This window comes from Daphnia pulex, chromosome 8 (assembly GCF_021134715.1).
Source record: "Daphnia pulex isolate KAP4 chromosome 8, ASM2113471v1".
Lineage (NCBI taxonomy): Eukaryota > Metazoa > Arthropoda > Branchiopoda > Diplostraca > Daphniidae > Daphnia > Daphnia pulex.
Genome location: NC_060024.1, coordinates 9,537,359 through 9,564,426, shown reverse-complemented (window position 1 = coordinate 9,564,426; position 27,068 = coordinate 9,537,359). Strand labels below are relative to the sequence as shown.

The following is a 27,068-nucleotide window of genomic DNA, read 5'->3' as shown; positions in this document are numbered from 1 at the left end:
GTTGAGGGGAGATATAGGGCTAGATAGGAAAAATGGAAACGTTTATTCATTATTCTGTGTCTGTTGTGTATTTGAATCTTGTTGACGATTGGAATCCCCCCCTCCAGAAAAAAAAAGAAAAGAAAATATTGCGAGATGAAAACTAATAAAATAAGAAATGATCAAAATTTAAAAAAATCAACCATCCCAAATATTTGAATACATTCGCGGGAAAAATTTAAGTTCTATGTACACAGTTATATATATTTATTTATATATATCATGTTAAAATCGCGTCGATTTTTTTGCGTTTTCCCGAATATCTTTTTTATTTTTATTTTCTTGTTGGTTTTGGGAAATTTTGATGTGTGTGTGTTTTATTTTTTAAATTATTGTTATGGTTGAACATGGCGGGTGAATGCATTTTTCTTGTTACATACATGATAAACACACACACACGCGCGCACACATACCGGCGGTAGAATCTTCTTCTTTTTTTTCCCCCCATCCAATTTGAATTTTTTTTCTATTTTATTTTTTGTCTTCCGATGATAAATTTTATCTAAAAACAATCGTCAAGAGATTGGTAACGATGACTGATGAGCTAACAGCTTAATATCTATGTACACGCAAATGACAATTAGGACGTGATCAAAGGGAGGAGGTAAGAAAAACCAGGGACGGTGTGATGGGATTGACATGGGTGGTGGGGGAGGTTGGTCGCAGGGGATGATTTGAATTGCTCAATAATTAATAACGTGACTGCCGCCTGGTAATATGCACCACACAACCGGGGTGGGCCATATCAGACGTTCTCTTGTCGGGAGTCAAAGTCTGAACAATGTCGATGAAACAAACGGTAAAATTGGGAGTAAGGAGCAGAAAGGAATGGAAGAAAATTCCCGAAAACAAAAGAATTGGAAAGAAAAGACAAAAGTGAATTTCAGACGGCAGACGGCGGAGTAGCGGCGACCGTAGCGGCTCCTTTGCCCAGCGCTCCGGCAGCGATTTCCGACAGTCTGATATCGATCGGAATACGATCGTCGTACAAAGTGGGCGCTTGTAGGATAATGGCCGCCGTGCCGAGTAGGACGGCCGTCGTGAAAATCCACAAGAAGAGCCGATCCAGGACCATGGCCACATACTTCCAATCCTCTCGGACCTGATGCATCCGACAGCCGAATGGCAAGTATAGAGCCAAAGAAAAATACCAAGAATCAAACCGATCAACCTCGGGGAGTTCACAACTTGTCCACAAGCGAAATAGACAGAAAAGAAAAGAAAAGAATTGAAAAAGAGAGGCCTATTTTTAGAAGGCGCTCCAACCAACAAGAAAAACAGGAAAGCAAAAGAATCAATGCAAGATCAAAGGACAGTCTCAGATCCTTTTTGATAACAGAAAGAAAACGAAATTCAATCGATATTTACTATAAAGCGACTGAACTGCTGCTACTGTAGATTCTCTACTGCTGCATTATTAAATGTAGCAGTAGTCACTACACGCACACAAACACGAAAGAAAGATTCTTTTATCCCCATTTTTTCCTTTTGCTTTCTTCTCTTTTTCTCTCCGTCAAAAGAAAATGAAATGGGGAGAAAGAGAGAATAGACACACACACACAGACACACTCGTACCCTAATGGTGTATTGCTCCCGACGCGTGTGCTCAGCCAAAAACTGGACTCCTTCCAGTGCCATGTAGACGTCGGGACAAGTCAGTCCAGGGCTCATCAGACAGCGATCGGCCGAGCATGGTTGCGGCAGATCCGACAGACAGGGCGGGACCGCTGCCGCTCCGGCTGCCGATGATCTCGGCCGCAGCCCATGCGGATGTTGTTGGCCAGCAGTCGTGTGGGCAGCAGCAGCAGCAGCAGCGGTAGTAGTCGTCGTGGTGGTGGTAGGAGGAGGTGCAGCGGCCGGTATTCCGGTGATGGCGCCCGAATTGACATAGCGCGATGAGGAGCCAGTGGGCGTAAGGAGCGCGTCGTCAGCATCCGCCGCCGCCGTCGCCGCCGATAGAAAGCCGGCGCTGCCGTGAAGCTGACACGGACCGTTGAACATGGAACTGGCGATATCTCTGGATCGAGTCGATTTGTATCGATGGGTCAAGTCGAGTTGGTTTTGACGGAAGGACCGAAAAAATGTTATTTTAGATTTAGAATGGCAGCGCTCAGCTACTGCCAGCTCGTTTGAAATCAATGGCGGATGAAAACGAAATGAGAAGAGATCCAACCTGGAAAAGATTTCGTCCTTTGTCGACCGTGACGCGTTCAAATCGGCCGTCGAATCGAACAATTCGGTGGAGGAGCGAGTGCAGCTGTGGTGCTCGAGTCCCTGCTGGTTCCAGTAGTCGCCCGACTCGATGATGCCATTGTGGCACGAGCGGTAAATGAGCGAATTCATCCGCGGATTGGAGCTGATGGACGGACAATAACCGATCGATTTGGCAGCGAAAACAACCTTGAAAGCGTTGTAGCGGATGGGCCGATCAAAAAGGCACAGGCCAGCCACCCAAAGTGACAAAATCAATTGGAAACGACTTTTGGGGGGGTTCATCACCTGAATTTGGCGTAGAGCGGTCGGCGCATGATCAGTAACCTCGGCAAAATGTGGATGAACACCCGGCGCACCCACGGCGACATTGTGTGCGTCTGCGGCGAGCGAAAGTGCACGTTCAGCACGACGACAGTCACGCAGATGCTGTGCGACGATCATGTCAGACAAGAAAAGAAAAGGCCACATCTCTCGATAATTATTATTCCACGGTGCGCATATCGACAGAGACACGCCCTCGAGTCAATTAGCACTCGAGGGGCAAAGGGTAACAAAAAATAAAAGGGTGGGGTGGGGGGCTCACCTAAACGTGTCGAGGATCATGGTGAAGAGGACGAACTTGCCCAGGAGCGGCACCACCAAACTGGTGGGCGGAATAATCTCGGCCAGCAGGAGGAAGAACACGGTCAATGACAGGAGGATCGATATGGCCAAGCTCACCTGGAATCACCATCACCACCACGTCAACCGGAATAAGTCACGTATTAGATGCGAAATAGACTATAGGCGGGGTGGATGGGTGAGGGATTTTGATTAGCGTCGTACCTTCTCGCCGGAATCGGATGGCAAATAGAAGACGAGGACGGTGAGGAATGTGATGCCGATGCAAGGGATGATGAGATTGACGGTGTAGAACAGGGTCTTTCGCCTCATGGTGATGTTGAACGTGATGTCTAAATAGGGCTCGTCGCAGCACGTATAGAATTTCATGTTGCGGGTGGCCGGCACGGCCAGGATGTCCCATTCGACCGACATGTAGAACTCGCTCAAATCGACGCCCATCTCCACCACCGTCGATCCGAATTTCTCCTCCAAATGGCGCAGATCCACCTGGACAAACCCACCGGGAAAACAAAACAAATACCCCACCAATCGTATTTCATAGGTGTATAACCATCAAAAGGAAAATCGTCGCTCTCAGATCTCAAAAGGGGTTTTGGGGTGCTGTTGTCAAAAAACGGACCTGGAACCCGTCGTATGTCCAACTGCCGAATTTGAGCACGCACGTTTGTTCGTCGAACGGGAAATACTCGACATCGATCTCGCAACTCGATTTGTAGATGGCCGGCGGCTTCCACTCAATCAGCCCGCTGTGGTACATGGTGGCTTTGGTCGACAGCGTCACCTCAAAGTTGCCGTCGGCACTTTTAGCGGCGGTGGCGAGAAGATCAATCGGATTATTATTCTCGTTATGATTTTTTGATTTATATTGAACGTAGTTATTCATTCACTTTGATATGATTTGATTCGATGGAAATCGGGCCACTTACTTGTTGTAAAGGACGATATCCGGTCGCCAAATGTTCTCCGAGGGGATGTTGAGCATGTCGACGCCTCCATAATCCGCCGGATTCCATTGCAACTTGTAGTCGTACCAATACTGTAATATGCGAAAACAAGCGGTTGATTAATACGACCCGAGGTTTTACATCCATTAGGGCAAAAGAGTGGCTATAATTTTGATTTACCTGCTCCACCCACAGATTGGTCGTCATGATTTGATTTTTCAAATTCTGCGCCAAAAAAAAAATAGAGAAACGGAATCGATTAAATGAGAAAACCAAAGATTTGTTGTAGTCTATTACGATAAAGAGTCGCCGCCGTCATCCGCATTCATGCGCGGCATATTTGAACGGTCGGTTGTCATGTGTATACTTGTCCGTCAGATATTTACTGTAGGCTACACATTATATATAAGAGTAAGGAAAGGAGACAGGCGGGAAATATAAAGAAGCAGAATGTCCACGTGATGAAAAGCGCGGGTGTATAGCTCGGTACAGCGCAGACTTAGTTATTCGGCAGCTCTTTATTAAAAGGGAGACTCTGGATAAATATGATGTTTTCCTCTCTTACTCTCTGGTTGCTGGCCACCGGCCAACCAGAAACCAAAAAAAAATGATTCTCTGCTCTGATTTTTGTGTTATGTCCTACTCTCTTATTTATTAGCTTTTCCATCCATTTTCTTACGCTCTTATTGTCTGTTATTATTCCACGTACAAGTCTAGTAGCGTTTCGTCCTTTTTGGCCAGCGCGCGCGCTGGGCAGCGTCAGAATTCCCTCACGGTATATATTTATACTTATATATACTTTATCTCTCAACTGATGTAGACTCTGCTATTCTCCACATATTCTCCGTGTGTGTGTGCGGGATGATGGCGTGCACTCAGCTGAGAACAAAAGACAAACATACAATGGATAATATAGCCAACGAGTCCAGCAGCTCTTAAGCTCCCAGAGACGAGAGTAGAAAGTCCCTGTACACAGCCCCCCAAGTCGACTCCCAGGGCTTCAGGCAGCAGCGCCCAGCTTGCCTTTTCCCATTTGCCAGCGCGCACTGTAGTAGTTTTGCCCCAGCGCTCTCTATTAACACGAAACCCATTCGGCCGTAAGGATTTTCCTAAGGAAAGAATCCTAGACGAAGGGCGGGTGGGTGGATGGATTTTAATATGAGAAAGAGCATTGTATATGTATATGTATATATATCCCTGGCTAGATAATAACTCGCTCTTCTCATATGCCAAGGGTAAAAAAAGTTGAATGCCTTTCATCCAACGGTGTATTACTCTATGATTATAATACCGAACGGGAGTACCGGAGTAGATGTGAAATTGCAGTTCAGAGAGAGAGAGTAGTAATGTACATGCCGGGATAGGTTGCACCTTTGTGTGTGTGTGTTGCGTAAGGTAACATATTGAGAGCTGTGCACAACAACAGGAGCTAGGATCGAGATGTGTTGGGAGCGCAGGGATGATGGCAATCGATATGACGGCATAGAGCTCGGCACCACCACCACATCCAGTTCTATTATACATCCGCACGGCGCCGCACAGACAAGTACAGACGCGCGCTATCTATAGTACTAGGAGCCCGTGAAAAAAAAGGAGCAGCCAAAGAGATTGGTCTTTCCCGCGGGAGGCAAGAGCGCCCTCCCGGTTCACGAGTTGAAGGAGCCAAAAATATTCTCCTAAAAGATGCCAGGAGGAGGGAGCAAAAAAATAAAAAGGAGCCTGCTGTCGGTGGTGCGTGGGGCCTTGTCATCCGAGCGAATCCAGCACAGCTCGTTTCATCATAACCGTTGAATTTGATTGGCGCCGACAACTTGGGATTTGAATCCATTACCATATGGATCGCCCCCGGAAGGAAAAGAAAAAAAAGAGAAAAAAGTTGTTCGCCGGCAGAAGAAAAGGAAGGCCGGAATGGAAAAATAAAAAAGAACAAGACAAGTCAGACAAGCAAAAGAGTTTGAGCCGAGGGAATGTGACTCTGCTGCTGGATGCTGGATGCTGGATACTGGATACTGGCGCGTAGGGTGCAGCACAAAAGCCGACCGAGATTTTCTCGCTGTGCTCGTCAGCATTGTGTGTCTATACAGACGAGGCTATTGGATATTGCAGTGGATGCGTATGAATCATATGGCAGGGGATTTTGATGATTGCCAAAAAAGAAAAAAGAAAAATAGGAAATGACGGCCCATCGAGTTTATACTTATATACCAGGGGATCTGCCGGGTTGGTACCGTGATGCCGCACTTGGTGGGTGGATGGGTGGGTGGTTCTCTCGTTAAGAGAAAACCCCCCAAAACCCAAGAGAGACACAGAGCAGAGCAGTCAGTAAATGGATCGATATTCATCCCGACATCGTCGAGTGGGAGGAAGACTTTTCTTCTTCTTTTATTTTTTTGTGGGTTTGTTGTTCTTTTTTTGTTTCCCCCCTCGTTCCGTGAAAAGAACATCATCACGTCCCGCGGTGCGTTCATATAAATGCAGAACGTGTCAGACTAACCGAAAATGTGCAAGCAGAGTCTTACGTACGGTACACACAGACGAGGATTTTCAATCATGTGAATCGTGTTTGGATGCTGTGTGTACTGTGCAGTCAACACAGTCGTTGCACTCGGCAACAGCAGCTGCTGCTGCAGGGATTAATTCGACCCGCTCGTTTTTCCCTGTCTACACTTCTCCTACGTGTATACCAGTTCAGTGTAACCGCTCCTATTTTGAATTTGCGCATTGCTATTGGGTTTGGCAGCTCTGCTCCCGATAACGATCCGACTAGGAAATGATGGATGCCACAACATCGGGATGAGCTGGATATCTCATTTCCGGTGACTCCTAATTTCGTTGTATACGTCGAGTGAAAGTTTATTTGGGAGGGGAAATTATCGATTGAATATCTAAACTGTGGAAATTTATTATTTTTTCATTTTATACTCAGTTATGTCAGCAGCAGCGACAGCTTTTCATAATTAACAATTTAACTAGCGCTAATAACCCCCCCCCCCGGATTTTTGTAAATTTTGATTCCAGGAAAAATGCAACGCAGCCAAGCCGACTGTGACGATGACAGTTGCAGCAGTTCGTTACCAGCAGCAGCAGCAGTCTCAGCAGAAGCCCAAAGTTGTTTCAATTGCAAATTGCCAAGTTCAACAATCTAATCAACTTTGTCAATTCGAAATTAGAGCAGCAGCAATATTTCAACTATCAACATATATAGGCATGCACGGACGTGAAACGAAATCTCAGTTTTGACATCTCAAGTGCCGGATATCCGGATCGTTCAGTTCAGTGGGAATTGCCAAAAGGAAAAGAAAAGAGCAGAGGCAAAGGAGACATGATGGAGTGAGAAATTCGCCTTTCACCTTTGTGTGTTTGAATAAAGAATAACACGCTAATTTGTGGCCATCTCTCTCTCTCTATAGCCACTGTGACTCGTGTGTTTTTGTTTGGACTGGGCAGATGATCGATTGGGTCGCCACTTGACGACCTTTCTCCCATCTTCCGATGAATATTTACTACTCCCGACGAATGGCCAAGAGAATATGATGCAACCGCGATCGATAATCGGTAAGTTTTGTTCTTTTTTTTCGATACAAATGTCATGTCTCTTTTTATTTTCTCGCACGCATCTCCCTGATTCGATGAATTGCGTTATCGATACAGATTAGATCATTCCTAACGGATTAGTCAAAGATTTAGCTCCCGTTAAAGAGCCGAAAGAGAACGGGGATGCCCCCCGATCGCTAATTCGTTAGATGACTCTAGGCCTCCCACAACCACACGCTCGTAATATACAGCAGACAGACCCTGGGTATAAAAGCGTGCTAAAGAAAAAATTTGTGATGAGATATATCTCTTTTATATTGTGTGTGGGGGGGGATTCCAATCGATAACTGTCGGCCTCATCTGCCGCGCCATTCCCTTTTTTATTTTATTTTGACTCGACCGTTTGTTTTTGTTTATTAGACTTTTTACGCTCGATATACGGGTGACTACTTTCTTATTGGTTTGTTAGGCGGCGGCGTGTGGCGTGTCATTCAATATTTATTGCGATTTACAGCCAATAAGGTTTCGGCTCGGCTCTCTCCCCCCTCTCCAGAGTAATACGTCAAAAAATCGTCTTGTGTAATTCGTGGCTGTACCGACGGTTATGAGGAAGCGATCCATCATGGACCGGTAACCCATTCCTGTCAATCTCCTAACCACACCTACTGTACGTTGGGAGGGGGAAGGGGTTTGCTATAGCCCGTCTCTACATCATGCCTGGCGCTTTGTGATTGGATTCTTTTCCTGTCGGATTATTCTGGATGGAAATTGCATTTAGATCTTCACATCCGTGTTGTTACCGGGGGGTCTCCCCTTCTTGACACACTCGTTACTAAAACTCACTTGATTGACTGTGGGTCTATCTAGTCTGCACGATGACGTCAGCGTACGGTTGCTACCTTATTTTTCAACCACGTCCAATGTGAGACGGCGTGAGACAAAAGGAAATGAATCAATTCTCAGAGAAGCGTGTCAAATGCCCTCTCTCTCTCAGCCTATAGAAATCTCTCGTCTTCTTCTCTCCAACGGATGAAAGTCGTCCGTCTAAAATCTGCACGACGCCGACCGCTCTTCGCGCCTGCGGACGGCTAATTCAATCCGGCACTCGTGGAGAGTGAGAAAAAAGGGTGAGGGGGGGCCTAGGTTTTTCTTTTTGGAATGCCAACCCGAATACTTTGTAGTAATGCTGGACATGAAAAAACCAGCAGACAAAGAGGATGCGTGGAATAAGAGAGAAAGAGGAAATTAAACTTTTTTCTCCATCCTTTTGATCTTCAACTTTTTGTCCCTCACCACTTCGCCCAACTATCCGTTTCTTCTTCTTCTTCTTCTTCTTTTTTATTACGTGCTCGTTTTTCTGCTTGCCCGTCTTGCCTACTGTATTATTGAACCCCCACTCGGTGTGGCCGGCGTCGGAGCCTGGGAATTCGATTACAGCTTCATATATTGAGCTTGCGTGCATTTTATGTAGCAGACCATTTTTCCCCCATCCCGCCCTATCCCCCTTGCGCGCAAAGTAATTTATTCCCATAAATCATGTGATGGCTGAGCTTTTCCTCTATTTCGATTTGATATCGACAGTTTATATGCCAGTAGAGCGATTCTTAATAACATCAAGTGATGGGCCCTCCTTCCTAGCTCCACCCTATTGCCCTGTCTCTTTCTTTTGGGTTTTCGGCTAATATTCCCGCGTTCAAACTCGACTCTGTTATAGGCATTTTTTGAGCTACTTGGCAATATCGTGGAAACATGGCAGCAGTCGCTATTATTATATTGCCCGGCAGTTGTAACAAAACTGCCGTTGAGAAGGGCGGGAGGGGGGTTGCTAAGCGCTGGTGCAGCATCGGACGAGATGATCCGACAACAGCAGCCCCTTGTATGATTCCCCTCCCATCCCATCCCATCCATAGAGAGAGAGAGAGGACGAGTGTGACGGGCGTCGGCGATATGAATTTTGACTGCTCCCGAGACTTTGAATGGCGCTCTCTCGTGATGGCGACATGCACAATTCTATTCGGACGGCGACGACGGGCGACGACGTCGTCTATAATATAATAAACTTCAATCACGGACAAAACTTTGAATCCCTTCGCCCATTGGCGCGCTCTTCTTCTTTAATGCGCTGCTGAATAGACGAATCCCCGCACCAGTTTTGTGTGGGTGGCGAGCGACGAGTTTGAGATGCCCCCCCACCCACTAGCTGTTGAGGGAAATCCTCCTCTTCTTCTTCTATTTTTCAATTTAAGGGGGTGGATGCTCAGGGTACGTGTATGAAACAAGAGCGGAGACTGTCAGAAACGTTTGCCGGTCTTTGTACAACTTTTGACGTGAACAATTCAACGGACTCACCGTTTCGTGATTGTCTGGCTTTGCCCGGTTGGCACGTAAAACGTTCCCAGACAACTCCTATATACTTTATTAGGGTGGGCGACTCGACTGTTTGAACAGGACGGTGATTGCGGCCGACCCGAAATGTGCGGGTGTGTATCACGCAGGAAACAGTTTACAAAAAAAGGCTAACCGGGGAGGGGGGGTCTTATCACGTTCCTATTTTGGAAATAGATTTTTTCTTTTTCTTTTGAATTTCGCGCGCTCCCTATATTTTTCGCTACAAACATTGTGGGCTGTTATTACGGGCGGGTAAACGGGCATTGGAAAGATTGGCGGTTGATATAAAAATGGGTCGTGAAATTGAATTGGTTACCACATCGATGAGTTGCGAGAGTTTGAGTTTGATTTTGACCGTCAGGGCGTCGCTGACGTTGGCAACCGGCCGCACCAGTTTATTGTAGTTGGAGAGGAGGTCGTCATAGAGCCGTTTGGCGTCAGGATTTGACTCTGCCACCATCGCTGTCATTTTCAAAAATAAAACAAAAAACATCTCATATAAGTCAAATACAAAAAAAGACAAAAGTGCCAGTCTAATCTCACGCACCTCCACAGGTGAGGATCAGGAAAATGGTGACACTGGTAGTAGTAGTAGTAGTAGTAGTACGCCCCCTGCCGCTGCTGGTGCTCTCTGATGACCTGTGGTGGGCCACCATCGTCGCGACGGCTCGATTCGACACACGGCAGAATCTACAGTAGTAGCAGGGCGCAGACGTGAAACTTGTCTAGCAGTTAGTCGGCGTCGCCGAAATGGAAGGCGTCCGTTCGGTTAGGGTGCACAGCTTCGACTGAAAACCCAGTCGCTCTGGCAGGGCTTTTGTCGTCGCCTCTTGTGTGTCTGTGTGTGTGCACCACTCGTGTGGCTATATTCTCTAGTAGATGGAAGAGAGTCGGAAGAGCGCAGCAGCCACCGAGAACGTGCAGTGTGTGTAGGGATACACACACACACCCAAAGGACAGAAGCTGCTGTGCGACGGCGACGACGCCCAGACAAGCGCACGCCATACTATAAAGATACAGTTACTTTCTACATTCGAATGTGTACAATGCTACGCCTACTGCTACTGGGCTGCGCTGGGCTGCAACCCACTTTCTCCAGATCCATCACGCAGCAGCCGGATATAATTCGCAGAGTAGCCATTGCCTTTTGTCTATGTGTGTGTGTGTACTAATTGCGTCATTATTATTATTATCCGGAACTGGGAGGAAAGGGGGGTTTTGTCTCTTGGCTGCTCCGTCGCCTTGTGTTCGCTGCTGTTTAGACGGTTGGGTGGTCAGCCAGCCGTCCGGCCGGCAGATGTAATGTAATTCCGGCGTGATTATTATAATGCAACGACTGTCTAGTGTCTAGTATACTATAGGCAGTGGATCTCTTTCTCGTACATCTAGTGGATGCATGACGGGTGTAAAAAGGCCGTACAGCGTCGAGGATCAGTGTCGTAAAAGGAAAAAATGGATGCGCCTGCTAAGATCCTACAAAAGATCCTACTGCGAGATCCTAGTACAAAAATATAAAGAGCTAAAACAAAAAAAAGGGGGGAAAGATGAGAGAGAAAGATAAAGGAGACGTGACTGCTCATGAATACCTAATCACACCCCCCGGTCAAAAAAAAAAGAATGAAAGAAACACAAAAAAGACACGGGGGTCGACAGCAATTTGCACTGGGCGCGGCTACACACACACACGCATTAGTGGAAAAGCAAAGAGAAATGTTTCTGTTGCTGGCACTACCATTCACTTGATTCGGCAACTCTTCTAAACAAATGTCGGTTTACTACGCCATTCAATAAAATATGCGCCGTACGTTTGCAGAGCTCACAAGATAGAGCGATTGTTATCCTAGTCGTTTTAATCGTTCACTCCTCGTCTCTTTTCTTCTTTCTTCTTCTTTTAACGGTGAGGGAATTTCAGGATTTTCTCTTTTAGTTCTGCACTTGATTCCTATTAAAAAAAAGAAGAAGAAATGGTCCCTTTTTTTGGGGTTGTTTGTTTCCTAGGAAACACAGCATGAAATGAGATAGAGAGCCGGGGCTATAAAGTGAGAGAGCGTCGGGGAATTTAAGAGCGGATGAAGATTGCGTCGTTTAAACGAGAGCTCTAGATATATAACTACTTTGGGGATACGAAACACGAACGGAATTTTTTCTTTTTTTCCTTTTTGTTTTCCAGGGGCTCCTTAACGAGCCTATAGGCGAGTGAGACGCCATCATAGAGAATGACAGCCCTGCTGCTCTTGTAGTGGCGGCTGCTGCCGGGATCAAAGATGAGATTTGTTGTTGTCGAACCCGTTAGAGAGAGAAAATGTCTATAATAGAATATAGAAAGGTTAACACAGGCGAGGGGAAAAAGACGGCCACGAAGATCAACGAGGTCTTGACGAAGTGAGATGGGAGAGAAATCGAGCGAACGAGCCATCATCATCCTCACAACAACCTCCCACCCAAAAGAAAAAAGAATGGGGAAACGTATTACATGTATAGAAGGCATCCAGCTGCCACTGGCAACCGAAAGAAAACGGTTGAAAATACAAAAAAAGGAAATGATATTAGAGCCGCACAATGGACAGAAGAGAAAAACACACACACGACATGAGTGGTAGTAGTAGTACGGTAGTAGTAGTAGTATATATTGCAGTTTGAGAGATATTGCGATTTGTTTCTAGCTCTAGTCCACTATACTCACGGCTGTCGACAGTCCTCACTCTTGGTGTTTTTGATTTGTCTCCGCTATTATTTTTCACCCCGTCCCGGAGGAGAGAACAAAAGAGCCGGCCAGAGAAAACAAGAGAGAAAGAAAAACAAAAACATGGGTATAGGAATATACAACACGAAAGTTGGAAGAAGGAAACGGAATCGGGTGGCTGCTGGGCTGGCTGGCTGGCTGGTGCGTTATCGATCATCCAGCAGGATCGGATGGTGAGATCCGATTGTGAGACTCGCCCCCTTTTTTTTCCCCTCCTTCCTATATCTATACACTCGGTGTAATACGCGGCCCAGTAGACAGGCGAGGACCAGAGGACAGAGATTACACGACAAAAGATCCTCCTAGAGAGAGGACTCTTCTCATTTATTTCCTTCCGCTTTTCTTCTCCTTTTTTTTCTTTTTTACTCCGCCAATTTTCTTGTTTTCCTTTCCGGGTTGGTGTGGATCTTCAATATTACGTCACATCATCGTCCATCTTTTCCTTTTTTGTTATATGGCCGTTAGCGATTTATTGCTGGCTCGGTATTAAACCTCCTTCACTTATTTCAAAAGATCCATCCGAGAAAATACAAAATTGACCCTTACGTTTCTAGATGTCATTCACATGTCTGGTGGAACAGCCCGGAAGATGATTTTTCCATCCTGAAATAGGATCAGGACAACGTTGTTTTTTAGCCACCGGAGCGGTTGGAAGGAGTGAATTGCCCTGTGACGCCATCCTGCGGATCTCTACGGAGGTAATATTCTATTACTTAACAAGAGAATCTAGCGTTGCAGGTGTGTACAGTAGCCGAGGTGTGTGTATACCTGATGTATAGGACCCCACGGAGAACTATAACTCTTTATATTATAGACCTCTCTCTCTCTCAGCTGTTTTATTTTTACTGCTGAAACGCTTGTCGAGGACTCGGTATCATCCGGAGTCGGTCCCAATGGACGTTTGAAAGTGCTGTTGCTCTTTCCATTCACTCGATTCGACAAGACAGCTGGACCAACTGTTCCCATTTGGAATTTGACGGCTCGACCGGCTACTGGGCAGCAGCACTCATTTAATCACCACTTTCTGGGTATTATCAGCTCTGACGTTGATCCCTTTTCCCCCTGGCAGTGCTCTGACGGAACATTGGGAGAGTGGACTGTTGGGGGCTAACCTACTACTTCTGTTGCATCACAAATGAAGTCGCCAGCATATCCTTTATAGATATCGAATGGAAAGAAAAATATCAGATTGTGAGAAACTTAGTTTGGATATTATATTTGTAGACGGACGTAAATTCTTGAAGAAACCGCTTGCTGGCCCTGCTGATAAAGAAGATTCCCCCCCTATATGTATATATAAGACGCGCGCGCATTTGAAATCGGGTTAGCTTTTTGTGTATATCAGATGGGCTTAATATCCGGCAGTTTTTCATTCTTCTTTTGCGCTGTGTGACATTTCCAAGAGTGGAAAGAAGAAGAGCGGCCCGATGGAATTAGAATGAAGCTTGCATATTATACTATATAGAACCGTTTTCAATTCCAAATCGATATACAACAGAGAGTCTGCCCACTGCCTGGCCCTTGTCTTCTAGACTGATCAATACAAAAAAGAAAAGATATTGGAGGGAAATTTGAGAAGAAATCGACGCCTAACTGGCGTCGTGTATTGCTAAGAAGAACAAAGGACATGGGGATCTCAACATAAAGCTCAGCATTGGGTAGCCAAAAATAAAAAAAATGTTGCTCATTTTTCTTGGTCATCCGCTTGAAAAGATTCTCGCCAGGCGTCTAGAAAAAAGATCCTGCTCCAGCAGTGGTGTGTTTACTGCTTGGAGCTGGTAGTCAGAGCCAAATCGATGTTGCAGAGCTCCAACGGGCCGAAAATGTGGCGGGATGGAGTGTTGCTATCGGCCGACGTGAAGAACTCGAAGACGATCGCTTTGTAACGATCGAAGGAGATGGTGCGATCAACATCCGCTGCCTGGTTTGAACAAAGTATTCACGGGTCAGTCAATTTGTTTGATAAATAACTAATCGAGTGTTAAAAAAGAGAGAAAATTTGTACCGTCATCAACGTCTCGTAGGCGGCGTCGATGTCGCTGATACCAGTGACGTAACGACACCAACCAACGGCTCCGTTGCGGTACTCTTCCAAGTCCCACTTGCCGTCAGCTGTAATTAGACATTTCATTTGATGAGTTAGAAACGAATTCAATTGTCTGAGGCTGTAAGAGAAAAACCTTTTTTGTCGTTCATGAGGAATACGAGATTGGCCAGATTTTTGATGAATTCCGGCAGTTGTTCAAAGTCTTTGGCGTCTTTGGAAATGCCTCGGACGTAGTTGGCCATGTCGATGTAGTGGACCTGTTATTTCACATGCGAATAAGATAAGGTCTCTTACTAAATTGCTCAACAATGTTGGACGCCTGCCAAAAGGGCATCGGCCTCCTCTAAACTCTAATAGAGCGCCCAGTAAATAACGTACCCGTCCTTGAGCATCGGCGCCGACGTCGCGGACCAACGAGTCCCACCACAGTTTCGACTGTTGCAAATACATTTCGTAAACTTCATCCTTGTGAGTGCCTCCGCACTGCTGGAAAGTGGCTCTCTGCGAACCAAATAAATAATAACGACCCGGCAAATGGTAAATTTAAGCTTTCGGCAATCATGTCAGCTCGTAATAATAATAAGCAGACGTGTATAACTGATGAATATAACTGAGACCTGTATTACGTACCATGGCCATGAGTTTGAAAGAGTTCCATTCGATGTAGCCGACTTTGGCCTGATCGAGTTTCTCGCTGAAGCAGAGCACAAGACGCTTAGTGTAATCGTCCATGGTAATTAAGTTCTAAAAAAGGTTACACTACTACTAGGAAATTAAAATAAGAAAGTTATTAGCGTACAAGCTGTTCAACAGCAAACACGATAATGGCTTGTAGAGGTGTCTCGACCGTATTTATACGGCAAATAATAACGGCTGACGCAAACAGTCGTAACTATGTCATGCCTCTCTATCTTTTTGTTTTAAGTCTTAATTGGATTATCGGAGACGTAAGGATTCCTCCCCGCAGTTTCCCCGTTCGACGTCGCGGATTAAAATTCGTGTCACTGAATACCAAAGCGGCTGTCTCGGTTATTAGGTAGAGCAACAAGGCAGCCCTGTTTTGCTAGCGCAAGATAATTATTGAATTACATAACCGAGAGCTTACAATTTCATTATTAATCAGAGGACTCGTACAAGAAGTGGAAATCCCCGCTAGTTTCTGATTTACTACACAGCACTCGCATGGCCGACGAGGATGTAATTCAAAATGCTGATGGGTGATTGATTGGTTAAATTTTTACCGCCGCTTTGCCCAAAAAAGGGGGAAATTCAAATCGGCAACTTGGGTTTCGTGATGTATTTATTTGATTCCTTCAGTCGAACGAACGGGGGAGTCATTCAACCACAAATTGGATGCAACTGACAGGTTTATTCCCGCGACTATGCGAATAGGTAATGTATAGGCCGATGCGCTTTTGTTGCTTTTGTCCCAGCCGACCGAAAAGGAGCAACAAAGCAGGACGACGAAGGGTCCCCATTACGTATGCAAGAGTGTACCATTAACTTGGCTTTCCGCTGAATCAATATTTTCCCAAACAAAAGAAACTTTAACAAAATGTAGATATTTGCGCAAAGGTTTCGGCGCAAAGAATTTCGAACGTTTGTTTCTTGTTTCAAATGTAAATCTAATCGATAACTTTCTTTTGGGTTTGCAACGACGACGACGAGTTCTTCTCACATATTCATTGATTCTTGTTATCCGTCATTAGCCTTACCCCTATGGTAAACTATGCTTATTAGGTTTCTTTCCTCCCCTTGGAGTTTAAACTTCTTCACTCTTCGTGTCGCTGACGTGTCACTCTCGAAGGTCACTGTGTGACTGCATATGCTGTGTTTTTTAGTCACCATCTAGTCTGTTTGCATTAATACGTCCTCCGCCGCTACTTAAATTACATTGGAAACTTAACCTTGTATTGAAGTGTCGTCTCAAATAAAATTTCGCGTCAGCAACACGCACACACAAACAGAAACACATATTCTTGGTCTGTTCCTTCACTTCCTTGTTCTCCTTTGTAATTTTTACTTCATTTTGGTAATTATTCTTCGCAAAATGAAAATTGTGATATTTGTATCATCTAAAGATTAGTCGTGTAAATATAATAAACATGATAAAAAAATGAAAACAAATAAAAATTACAATTTTTAAAAATATATATTTCTTAAATAAACACATTTGGCAACCCCGTGAGATTTCAAATAAAAACACTAGCTGACGAAACTTTACGTCAATACAAGTCAATCGCCATGAACTTGAAGGCTACTATCAAAAGTTCGATTTTTGCGAACTTTTTGTCGATCTGATTGTTGTCAGTCATTAAACTGTGCAGGGGAATTACGTAAGTACCCAGTGTAGTGAAAGCCATTCCATAAAACTTGAAATTTATCGAACGTTTGTTAAAGGTTAACGAAGATGAATACTCCCGATCTTCGATCGCCCTTCGTGGAGCGTGTGATAAGTTTACTTCCCAGAGGACATGAAGAGGCCATGAAACAGGCATTTTACAATGTTGCGGCAATCTTCTTGTTCATCATGATGGCCGGCGCAACTATGGCGGTTTACTTCATCTTGGAGCCATTTGTTAAACCGCTATTGTGGGCTATGTTAGTTGGTTCAGTCTTGCATCCTATCAAACAGAAGTCAGCTGTCGCTACCTGCAACTGGTTATCCCAATTGCAGGAAGAAAATACTCTTCTCATTTTTGGGTTCCTTTCAGTTCCTTTGCAAGTTGTTAACATGAGTGCTGAATGGATGGGAAACACTTTAATCAACAATTTGAAATCAATTCTAATACTCACTGTCAGCTTCCCTTTAGTCCATATTTTTAATCAGTACTATTCGTTTTCTGACTTTGTCTATGTGTATGAGCATGTGGCTACTGCTTTTCAGCATATATCTGTCTCAACTGAAAGTCTTTTCCAACCAGTTGTAGCAACATGTTTCTTTGGATTAGTTGGAATGTTTATCACTGTAATTGGACATCAAAGACGTGACATCTCTGTCATGACAGGCTGGGTGCTATTCTTCATCTTTGTTTTGATCTCTCTTGGCTCTTGGAGTATTGTTGTAGTAGTTCCCTTATTGTGTTTAATCACCGTAGCTTTTGCCATTCACTGGGGTTGGCTTGTTGATGAAATTCCTAATACTTCCACCAGCAACAACAACCCTAGTAAACCCCTTGAAAAAGACGAAATAGCCCTCAATGTCAGCACTCCGAAACTGCAAAACAGTCTGACTCGCTTGATGAAGAGTCACATCATCGCCTCTGCAATATCATCTCTAACTACCCCCACAGCCGTAGAAGACGCAACACTAAAGGCATCGTCTAGCAACCGTTACATACTCCGAGCCTTGTGGGCATGCCTCGCCGTTCAACTCTGGAGGCACATGTGGTTACTCCATTTCGTGCCAATACCACTTGTGTATTTCATCGTCAAAGCGTGGGGCTCGTATTTCAGTATCTGGAGTTTCCTTGCATTCCACAAATCCAAACTCATCGATTACGTTTCACGATGTTTCACCGATCATAAAGATCAAGTTTTCCCTTTGCCACTTCAACGGATCTACAAGGTCAGTATTACATAAATGTTCGTCGAACCAGTCCAAAACTAATTATTTTATTTATTCAATTTTATTCAGGCGGTAGTTTACTTAGATCGGAAACTGATTGAACGACTAATTCACCAACTTGACGCAGTCGTGACGGTTTTCTTAATTTGCATTGTCGTTATACTCACCATTCTCGCATCTGTATTTGCTGCTGTTCAGGTACTGTACTTTCAAAAAAAAAGCCCATTGTTTCACAACGCCAAATGTTTATCTATTTAGATATACGGCGAGAGCGTTCATTTGTTACGATTCGGAACGAGTCTGGCAAATCAAACTCTGAATAATCCAGATGCGCAACAGTGGCTTCCGCAAGGCATCGATAAGATGATCGATCTGGGATCTGTGGTTGATAACGCTTACTCTTACGGGAAAACAGGAATTGCTACACTGGTACGCCAACAAATTTTTGTAAACTTAATCAATTAAAAGATTCAACTCTGTGTCAGGTCATGAACAGTATCAACGAGAAGGATCCTGCTCGGGCAGCACAAATCGAAAAGATAATATCCGAAGCGTTAGATCGGGTGCAAAGGGCGTGGCTAACTCAAGGAGAATCGACGCCAATTACAAAATTGTCTTCAGCTTCAATCGATAACAATTTCCACTCAAGTATTTTGTTAACAGTATCACACTAATAAGGCTTTTTCTTGATTATTCATTTATCGTAGATGCAACCAAACCTCCATTATTTCGACGATTATCTCAAGGTACATTTCAATTTAAAATTTGAAAGCTTAATTTTACTTATAATTGCTTAATTTTTACTATATTCTTTTTCTAGATTTTCTGAACGTAACAGTGCTAGTTAATTATGGAAGGGAAAACATTGGTTCAATATTTTCGATTCTCGATTCAATCTGGACTATTCTTAAGGGCAATTTAAGTCTTGTCTTTAAGTCTACCACTGCCATTTTGTCAGTCTTGATGGGCGGTGGAACTGCTATTTTAAACTTCTTCGTTAACGGGGTAAACATATTTCGCAATTAATTATTGCTTACTTTTTACGATGTGGTATTGTTGTTTAGGTAGTTTTCTTGACTGCACTCTACTATTTATTAGTTGCCAGTGACTCGCAATATAAACCTATACAGATGGTCAGTTTCTTGAGTCCTGGAGGAGGCAATACGTACGTGACTGAAATCATCTACATTTAATTTCGCTTATTTTTTGTTTAGATCTAACTTCATTATTTACTTAACAAAACAACAGACTAGGCACTGCAATGGAAGAAGCTATCACTACAGTTTGTATGGCTTCCCTTAAACTGGCCGCTTTTTACGGTTTGTGGACATGGCTGATTCATACCATTTTTGGCGTAAATTTTGTGGTTATCCCAGTTGGTAAGTGGCATTTATATTTTGGCCTGCTTTTTCCTTTTACTGACTATTAACATTCTCTCGGTTTAAGCTTTGGCTGCTCTTTTGGGAGCTGTGCCGTTCCTTGGCACCTACTGGGCTGCCCTTCCAGCCGCATTGGATCTTTGGCTGGCCCAAAGCCGTGGAGTTGAAGCCCTACTACTAATCTTTTTCCAGTTTGCACCGACGTTACTAGTTGATGCTTCCTTCTATGCTGAAATCAAGGGTGGCGGACATCCTTATCTAACAGGCTTAGCTGTAGCAGGTGGCATATTTTGGTTAGGTTTTGAGGGAGCAATAATAGGACCTCTCCTTCTCTGTGTCCTACTTGTTGCTGTCAGCATGTACTCTTCTCTCGTTACAGAAAGTCAAGCCACTGCCGTCACCGGAAGTAACGCTCGGTGGTTCCACCGCCGTTTACTGAGGACAGACACCGTTGGTTAATTTCTAAAAAGAAAAAAAAAAGTATTTAAATGGAATGCAACTTTACACCCACCTTTGTTAGTCATCATCCGTCAAACCGTCAATTTTGTTCGTGTAAATTTCAAACATAACGCAGAAATTGGTCTTAGTTGTGGTAAATTGTTACATGATGTGATAAAATATAATTCCGGACAATATTTCTTTCCAGAATAAATTTTGTTGTTCTCCACCTCAGTCATATTTAATGGTTTGAGTCTACTAAAACCATGTAATACGAATATATAACGTAAGAAAAGCCCAACGTTCATAGCATCCATTGAATGAATGAATGAACAGAAAAAACAACAACATTAAATTGGCAGTTCAAATTGAAATACAAAGTAATCTATCATATTCCCGGCTTCCCGCCATTACCTCCTCATGTGCCTCTATCGGAAATTACTGGCACTACAACTACATAGTTGCATTTTTATATTTGATAAGGTTATATGCCGTTATGTTTTTAAATTTTTAATGATTTTTTAGATCCTAATACAAAAATAATTAATTTCAATTTTAAAATTTTCATAACTTCTGCTATAATTTATAAAACACGAAATGACTAAAATCGCATTGTTAATTATGTTGCTCTTTACGTCCAATTGGCAACGCCGACCCTGTCCAGTTTGAAAATTTGTCCCTTTAAGATTTTAGATTTCTCGTCGAGCTTAACAACCGTTTGGACCTCCATTCACGACTAGCATTTGCCCTATGCACTTTCCAGTTACTCTATGATATATATACCTGACTAGTAAGTATAACTTTTTATTTCTTTGTAGTAAAAGAGAGATTGTCTTTACAGTTTATCTACCGACACCATTTAATGATAAGATTATAGAACAAAGATCGAATGTTTCTAACTGACTTTTGCACGCCTTCTTTCAGTGGCTCAGTTCTCAATTGAAAACAGATTACGAGCAATCACAATGAATTTAAGTGAAGTGAATTTGATGTCCAACAAGAAAGAGAATCACCATTCTTCAGCCAAACATGACCAATCAGCCAAATTAGGCAAATCTCTGTGTAATGGCAGCATCAATATGAGGTAATGTGTTCCACCTGTCTTTTCTTTGTTTGCCTTTGTGTGCTGCATATTTTACTGAAAAATCTTGGTTTGTTTCAAATATAGTTTGAACTGTTCCACAAACTCTCAAAGTGTGGTGGCGAAAACCCCCAAAAGAACAGAAACTTCTTTCAGCAATAACAAGACACCCAAAATGACTCAAGGACCCACATTAGGGAAGCCCAACAGTTGGAAGAGCCCTGGTGTAGGTGGTGGCGCTTGCCGGAAACCTCAGAACATACTTGGTGACCGAATGGTGCCCTCCAGAAGCACCACTGACTTTGAGGCTGCTCATCACAAAATGACTTCAGAAGAATCTTCTGGTGATCGTGTTCTTTCTTACCAAACCGTTCAAATTCCAAAGCCTCAGGAGGCCTACATCAATCATCAGAAGGTATTTTCAGCAATTCACGTTACAGCTGACCATTACTTACTTCTATGGTTATTTATAGGCTCTTTACTCTGCCACTGCATCTGCACAAAAGAAGCCTTCCAACCGGTTCATTCCTAACACTGCTGACCGGGTTCTTGACGCACCAGCAATGATGAACGATTATTGTAAGTTTTCATAGTATTCTTTCTCACAGTTTTTTATTTTTCATGCATTTTTTTTTCTTTCTATATAGATCTGAATCTTTTGGATTGGTCCCAAACTAATTTTATTAGCGTCGCATTAGACAAACAAGTCTATCTTTGGAACGCCGCTTCAGGGGATATCCAAGAGCTGATGGAGTGTGAAGGTGAAGATAACTACATATCCTCAGTACAGTTTACCCAAGACGGAAGCTACCTGGCGATCGGCCTCAACACCGGCAGTGTCGAATTATGGGACATCCAGCAACAAAGAAGATTGCGTACAATGGCTGGTCACGCTGCACGTATTGGCGTCCTAGCGTGGAACGAACACGTCCTGTCGAGCGGTTCACGAAGTGGTCTTATATTCCATCACGACGTACGAATTCCACAGCATTTAGTTGCATCCCTGGAAGGACACACTCAAGAGGTAAATCAGTTTCAGTCGTTTGTTTTAATTTTCTAAATCTTTATTTAATATGGAAAGGTATGTTCACTAAAATGGTCTGGAGACCACAGATATCTCGCTAGTGGTGGAAACGACAACCTCGTCCATATCTGGGAGGGAACAACTGGTCAAACCACTAGAAACACTCCTGTTCATGTGTTCAAGTATGTTTAGTTCGTATTTTAAGTTTAATTCATATTAAAATTTGTTAAATTTTTCCTCTGCAGTCAACATCAAGCTGCCGTTAAAGGAATGGCGTGGTGTCCGTGGCAAAACAGGTTACTAGCTACTGGCGGTGGCAGCAACGATCGCTCCATCAAGCTCTGGAACATGAACGTCGGTGAATGTGTTGACACCATTGACACGAAAAGTCAAGTTTCTGGCATCTTTTGGAATACGGAATACCAGGAAATTATTTCATCTCATGGATTCCCAAATCACACTTTGCAAATCTGGAAATATCCTACCAAGGCCAAGGTCTGTAGTTTTTGTTTTGATTTTCTTTTATGGCTCACTCCTCTGACGATCTTCTTTTGAAATAGGTTGCAGAATTGACCGGTCATGATGAGCGTATCCTTCATCTGGCCATGTCACCTGGTGAGACGGCTGTAATGAGCGCCGGAGCGGATGAAACCCTGCGACTGTGGAATTGTTTTCAGACTGACCCGAACAAAAAGAAAGGAACAGCTGGCCGTAGAAATGAGCCTAGGTCTGCTCTTGACGCCATGTCCAATTTCCGATGACTTACTTAAGACGACGCTTTTATTATGCGAATTCTTGATTCACTCAAATTACTTGGTTTTTAACTCTCAAGCACGATAATATATCAATTAGACGAGAATCTTTGACAGTTCCCTGCCAAATGAATCAAATTTGTGTCTTTTAACGCTCAATTTTATGGTTTTAGTGTTTTTAATGATAAGATTTTTGTCCTAATTGTAATTTTATAGCCACTCAAACAGAGTTTGAATTTGAAATGAATACACCCACCAAATTCCTTCTTAAAATTTAAAGTTTTCAATTTATTGGTTGTAATGTCACGAGATTCCAGAACGTGACCAACGTGTCATGAAAATTTTATGAGACGAACAGCCCGGCGAAACCCGATATTGTGCAACACTTGGTTTGGTTGTTTAGTTGGAAAAGTAAATTTCTATAAGTTACTTAGAAAGTTAGAAGTTTTCAGTTTACTTCATTTCTATGACATTTATTTAACATTCATGTGTGGAACAAACGACTACTACGATGACGACGGTAAGTTATAAGGAAGCGGTTTTTTTTTTGTATCGCAACCTATGGTAAATATCGATTGGTTCAGCATAACGATACGTAATAACATACCAAGTCAAAATCGTCTTCAAAGTGACAGAAAGTAAATAATAAATACGTAAATATTGTTTGCTTTTTTACACAGCAGTACCTAAAAGCAGCTTCGTCGTGTGTGCTTAATATTTTGGTACTTGAAAAAGGGATATTGTATTTTGATTATGATGATTATGTGATGCTGTCTTATTATTTGCAATCGCGTGAGAGTAACTGACATTCATATCGGTGCAGGCAGTATATTTGTGAAAAATTGGTTGAGGTTTGGTTAATTATTTTAACTCAGCTATGGAGATCAATTTGGGTGCAGATACTTCTGGTTTGTACACATTGGAAACAGTTACAGGGGAAGGTGATTCAAGTAAGGAGAGTGGAGATAGTGACCGTGAGTAGCTGAATGCAGGCTAAACATATGCTTTTATATTTTTTTCCTACACTTATTTGCATGAACAAGGAAAACATTTAAAAGAAAAACCTGCATGACTTAATCTCTCCTTCCTGCTCTTTCTTGTCTTGGTTTTTGGTGGTCAATCATTTCGTTAGAACTTGCCCCTGATTGTTGTGTAATGTGTTCAACAGGTGATTTTGAAGAGAAACCTGGTAAATTCAAGGAAGGTAAACTTGGAGCCAAAAAGAAAGATAAAGAAGACAAAGAAAAAGACAAGAAAAAGGATAAAGATAAAGGTTACGCAGCTTTGGATGGAGAAAGTTCACCAGAAGAATCAGAAATGGAAGTGAAGAGTCCCTTCAAAGGGAAAAAACGTTCGTTCAAGTTTTCCAGTCGAAAAGAAAAGAAGAGCAAAGAGGATGAGAAAGAAAAGAAAAAGGACAAAGATCGAAAATTGTCCAAGGAAAGTGACGTTTCTCCAAAAGAATTAAGAGATGAAACCAGCAAACAAGACAAATCTGACAAGAAGAAAGAAAAAAAAGAAAAGGAGAAAGAAAAAGAAAAAGAGACAAAAGTCAAAGAGAAAGAAACTAAGGTGAAGGATAAAGAAAAGGATGCAAAAGGCAAAGATATAAAAAACAAACTGAAAATCAAAGACAAGATTAAGAAAATCAAGCCTCACACTTCCCTTGAAGGTAATATATTTTATTTTTCATTATTGTTATTATCAGTTACAATTCTAATATGAACATTTTTTTACAGATGATTTGCCTGTTTTTGGCGTGCCTTTAGAGCTAGCCGTTCAAAGAAGTCGTTGTCATGATGGTATAGATTTACCTGTTGTAGTTCGTTGTTGTATCGACTATATCGAAGAGCACGGTAAATAATTGTATCCAATTAACTCCCAAAAAATAAAAATAAAACTTGGTTTCATATTCGATTTAGGGTTGCAGCAAGAAGGAATTTTCCGTAGTTCCGGCCTCAAGACCCGTGTAGTTGAAATGCGACGTGCGTACAACAACAGAGAAAATGTTTTATTAAAAGACGTCGATCCTCCAATTATAGCAAGTCTTTTGAAGCAGTATTTACGGTACATAATGACAAATATTCCCCTTTATTTCATATGCAATAACACTGTGGATTCTGTTTCTAGGGAACTGCCCGATAATATTTTGACTAATGAACTTTTGTCTAAATTTGAAGATGCCTCTTCCATTAAAGATAGTCAACTGCAAGAAGAGACTTTTAGCGGTCTAATCCGGCAATTGCCAGTACACAATAAAACTTTGTTATCCTGGTTGATGGTGCTCATGGAACACGTTATAGAAAAGGTAGACAGATCATCAAGAAAGCAATATTTATTTTTTGTCGTTTGACGTCAATCTTGATATTTGCTGTTTCTAGGAGCGATTTAATAAGATGAACGTGCAAAATCTTAGCATCGTTCTGTGCCCAACGCTGAACTTGACTCACCGTGTCTTGGGGTGCCTTTTCGCATATAGTCGGTCACTTTTTGCAGGCACTCAGATAATAAAGTAATTCAACCGATTGACTTAAAGTTTCTATAAGAACTATCGTGTGTTAAATTTGTAGCCTTTCTCTTATTTATTGTGTGGTCTGTAGATAGGATGCAGCTCACAAAGGAAGTGGGCGGATCATCCGCTTGGTTTTTAAAGCCTTAGTTTGAAATTTTACACTTGTCAATTTTAGGTACATCCCACCTCTATCGGGCGTTGGGGTTAGTTTACCCGATGACTTGGAGGCTATGGCAACTGAGCTGAAGAAACAAGAATCCCTGTTGGCACAGATCCATGGCGAGATGAGTGTCGGTTCTGTGGCGAAACACCGTGAGGAACAGCTTTGGGAAGTAAGACTGCTCTCCCGTCTTCATCGATAACTGAATTTAAAATAATTTTACTTGCTACTCAGGCACAGCGAATCGTTACGCAACTCAAAAGACAATTAAAACATCAAGCACCGACCACTGTTACTTCTGCCCCTACTGCGTCCCAGAATGCGCCTTCAGGAGCTGGAAAACCACAGGATTTGCAAGATGCAGGATCAAGCGGACACGACGTTGAGTTACGACTGGAGCTGGCTCTTCCTACAAAAATATCTGCCGAAGAGGCCACTCAGTTGGCTGAATCTGGAACTGCTGATCCTGAATCTTGCAACGAAAAGGACATTGTTGAGCAGGAACAGGATTCACAGAAATGTCAGACGCTTCAGGTTGACGTTCACGAACAAGATTCTGATAGCATTCCAGAAGAGCCCTCGCCCGTAGAACCAACAGAAGTTTCTAATCATGTTACAGTTATTGAAATTAGTGGTCTTCCGACGGAATCAAATCTATCCGATAAAAATGGTGTGTGGAAGGCTGCAAAATTTGAAACACCGTTAACGACTGAACAAGAACTGGAACTGCTCCTCATGATTGAAAATCATGAACGAGAAAAGATTATCGAAAAGCTCGCTGAAGCCATCGAGAAGGAGCGCAAGTCTGTGGAAAGACTACAGGAAATTCTAGCAGAAAATACAACGTAATTAAGTTAAGTCTATGTCAATTGTAATAAGATTAGAATGCTTGATTTGTGTTTCAGATCATGGAGTGACAGCTCTGAAGATGATGAAGGTCTTGATGTAGGTGAAGAAGAACAAGAACAGCTTTTAGCTGAAGTGCTGCGTGAAAACCGTCAATTAGAGGTAGGTTTAACTGTAGTGTAGATCTGTGTCTCTTATAGTAAATTTTTCAATGATTTTGTTTTAAATTTATAGGAACAGAACATGTTGCTGCAAAATCAAATCGAAGAAGTGGGAGAGGCATGCTTAAAGTTTAGAGCTCAGCTGCGATTACGCGAGGAAAGGACAAAATTACTAACTGGTGGAAACGGAATTATCACTTAAATCTTTTCGCTGTATAATCAGTGAATTGTCACTTTTGTCCTATTGCTTGTCGTTTTTGTTCAAATAAATGCTTTTAAAAACTAACTTACCTTTCATTGTAAGCAACAAAAGTATTTATAAGGTGTGTTGAATGAAGTCAATTCCGAAAATTCCGTAATCAGTTAGGGTTCTATTAAAAAAAAAGATGTTTACTATTTAAAGACGTTAAGACTTTTCACTTTTTGTCTTAAACTCCGATTAGTTCAATCATTCTTGATTCTTGAGTGCTAATATTTGATTGATAGATTTGCGTTTGTGCTTGCGATAAAAGTTGTTTCGATAAAAGAAAACACTACGCGCTATTTTTTAAAGTTGCTTTTAATAGACTGAAAAATTTGACGCCAGGTGGCACTTTTTGCATTGAATTTTTTTT

The 27,068-nt window shown here is 42.7% G+C and overlaps 5 protein-coding genes and 1 long non-coding RNA gene across 10 annotated transcripts; 4 read left to right on the top strand and 2 right to left on the bottom strand.

Annotated features, from left to right (window-relative positions):
- Positions 1–24: 24 nt before the first annotated feature.
- LOC124200475 (acetylcholine receptor subunit alpha-like) lies at positions 25–10,571 on the bottom strand. Its single transcript, XM_046596735.1, has 11 exons — positions 10,291–10,571; positions 10,060–10,205; positions 4,002–4,046; positions 3,804–3,913; positions 3,497–3,677; positions 3,079–3,363; positions 2,837–2,973; positions 2,539–2,679; positions 2,213–2,395; positions 1,615–2,056; positions 25–1,141 (listed from the first exon to the last, which is right to left on the bottom strand). Exons 1-11 carry the CDS (start codon positions 10,397–10,399, stop codon positions 923–925), a joined length of 1,998 nt encoding a protein of 665 aa, XP_046452691.1. The 5' UTR covers positions 10,400–10,571; the 3' UTR covers positions 25–922.
- On the top strand, positions 6,879–14,211 carry LOC124200479. The gene is made up of 2 exons (XR_006877324.1): positions 6,879–7,376; positions 13,041–14,211. It is a non-coding gene; the product is annotated as an uncharacterized LOC124200479 (long non-coding RNA).
- Positions 14,057–15,372, bottom strand: LOC124200478. Its single transcript, XM_046596741.1, has 5 exons — positions 15,164–15,372; positions 14,912–15,034; positions 14,667–14,790; positions 14,492–14,598; positions 14,057–14,407 (listed from the first exon to the last, which is right to left on the bottom strand). The coding sequence occupies exons 1-5, from the start codon at positions 15,263–15,265 to the stop codon at positions 14,249–14,251; spliced, it is 615 nt and encodes a 204-aa protein (XP_046452697.1). The 5' UTR covers positions 15,266–15,372; the 3' UTR covers positions 14,057–14,248.
- A 1,350-nt stretch (positions 15,373–16,722) lies between these two features.
- LOC124199541 (transmembrane protein 245-like) lies at positions 16,723–20,115 on the top strand. Its single transcript, XM_046595374.1, has 10 exons — positions 16,723–16,869; positions 16,934–18,101; positions 18,171–18,299; positions 18,360–18,530; positions 18,587–18,749; positions 18,809–18,847; positions 18,922–19,106; positions 19,166–19,266; positions 19,350–19,480; positions 19,548–20,115. The coding sequence occupies exons 2-10, from the start codon at positions 16,944–16,946 to the stop codon at positions 19,937–19,939; spliced, it is 2,469 nt and encodes an 822-aa protein (XP_046451330.1). The 5' UTR covers positions 16,723–16,869; positions 16,934–16,943; the 3' UTR covers positions 19,940–20,115.
- Positions 20,116–20,561: 446 nt separating this feature from the next.
- On the top strand, positions 20,562–23,048 carry LOC124199268 (cell division cycle protein 20 homolog). 2 transcript variants are annotated; one of them, XM_046595034.1, is made up of 8 exons: positions 20,562–20,708; positions 20,843–21,002; positions 21,087–21,414; positions 21,473–21,578; positions 21,647–22,023; positions 22,081–22,205; positions 22,269–22,518; positions 22,584–23,048. In XM_046595034.1, coding segments are annotated over exons 1-8 (1,548 nt in total). In that variant the 5' UTR covers positions 20,562–20,707; the 3' UTR covers positions 22,785–23,048. The 2 variants fall into 2 exon arrangements, with proteins under 2 accessions (XP_046450990.1, XP_046450989.1); XM_046595033.1 differs by having other exon boundaries at positions 20,581–20,708; positions 20,851–21,002.
- A 24-nt stretch (positions 23,049–23,072) lies between these two features.
- LOC124199267 (ralA-binding protein 1-like) lies at positions 23,073–26,740 on the top strand. 4 transcript variants are annotated; one of them, XM_046595030.1, is made up of 10 exons: positions 23,073–23,295; positions 23,944–24,447; positions 24,515–24,631; positions 24,698–24,842; positions 24,906–25,083; positions 25,157–25,287; positions 25,463–25,619; positions 25,682–26,292; positions 26,353–26,455; positions 26,528–26,740. In XM_046595030.1, exons 1-10 carry the CDS (start codon positions 23,121–23,123, stop codon positions 26,654–26,656), a joined length of 2,250 nt encoding a protein of 749 aa, XP_046450986.1. In that variant the 5' UTR covers positions 23,073–23,120; the 3' UTR covers positions 26,657–26,740. The 4 variants fall into 4 exon arrangements, with proteins under 4 accessions (XP_046450986.1, XP_046450987.1, XP_046450985.1 ...); XM_046595031.1 differs by lacking the exon at positions 23,073–23,295 and adding an exon at positions 23,331–23,413; XM_046595029.1 differs by lacking the exon at positions 23,073–23,295 and adding an exon at positions 23,363–23,749.
- Positions 26,741–27,068: the final 328 nt, after the last annotated feature.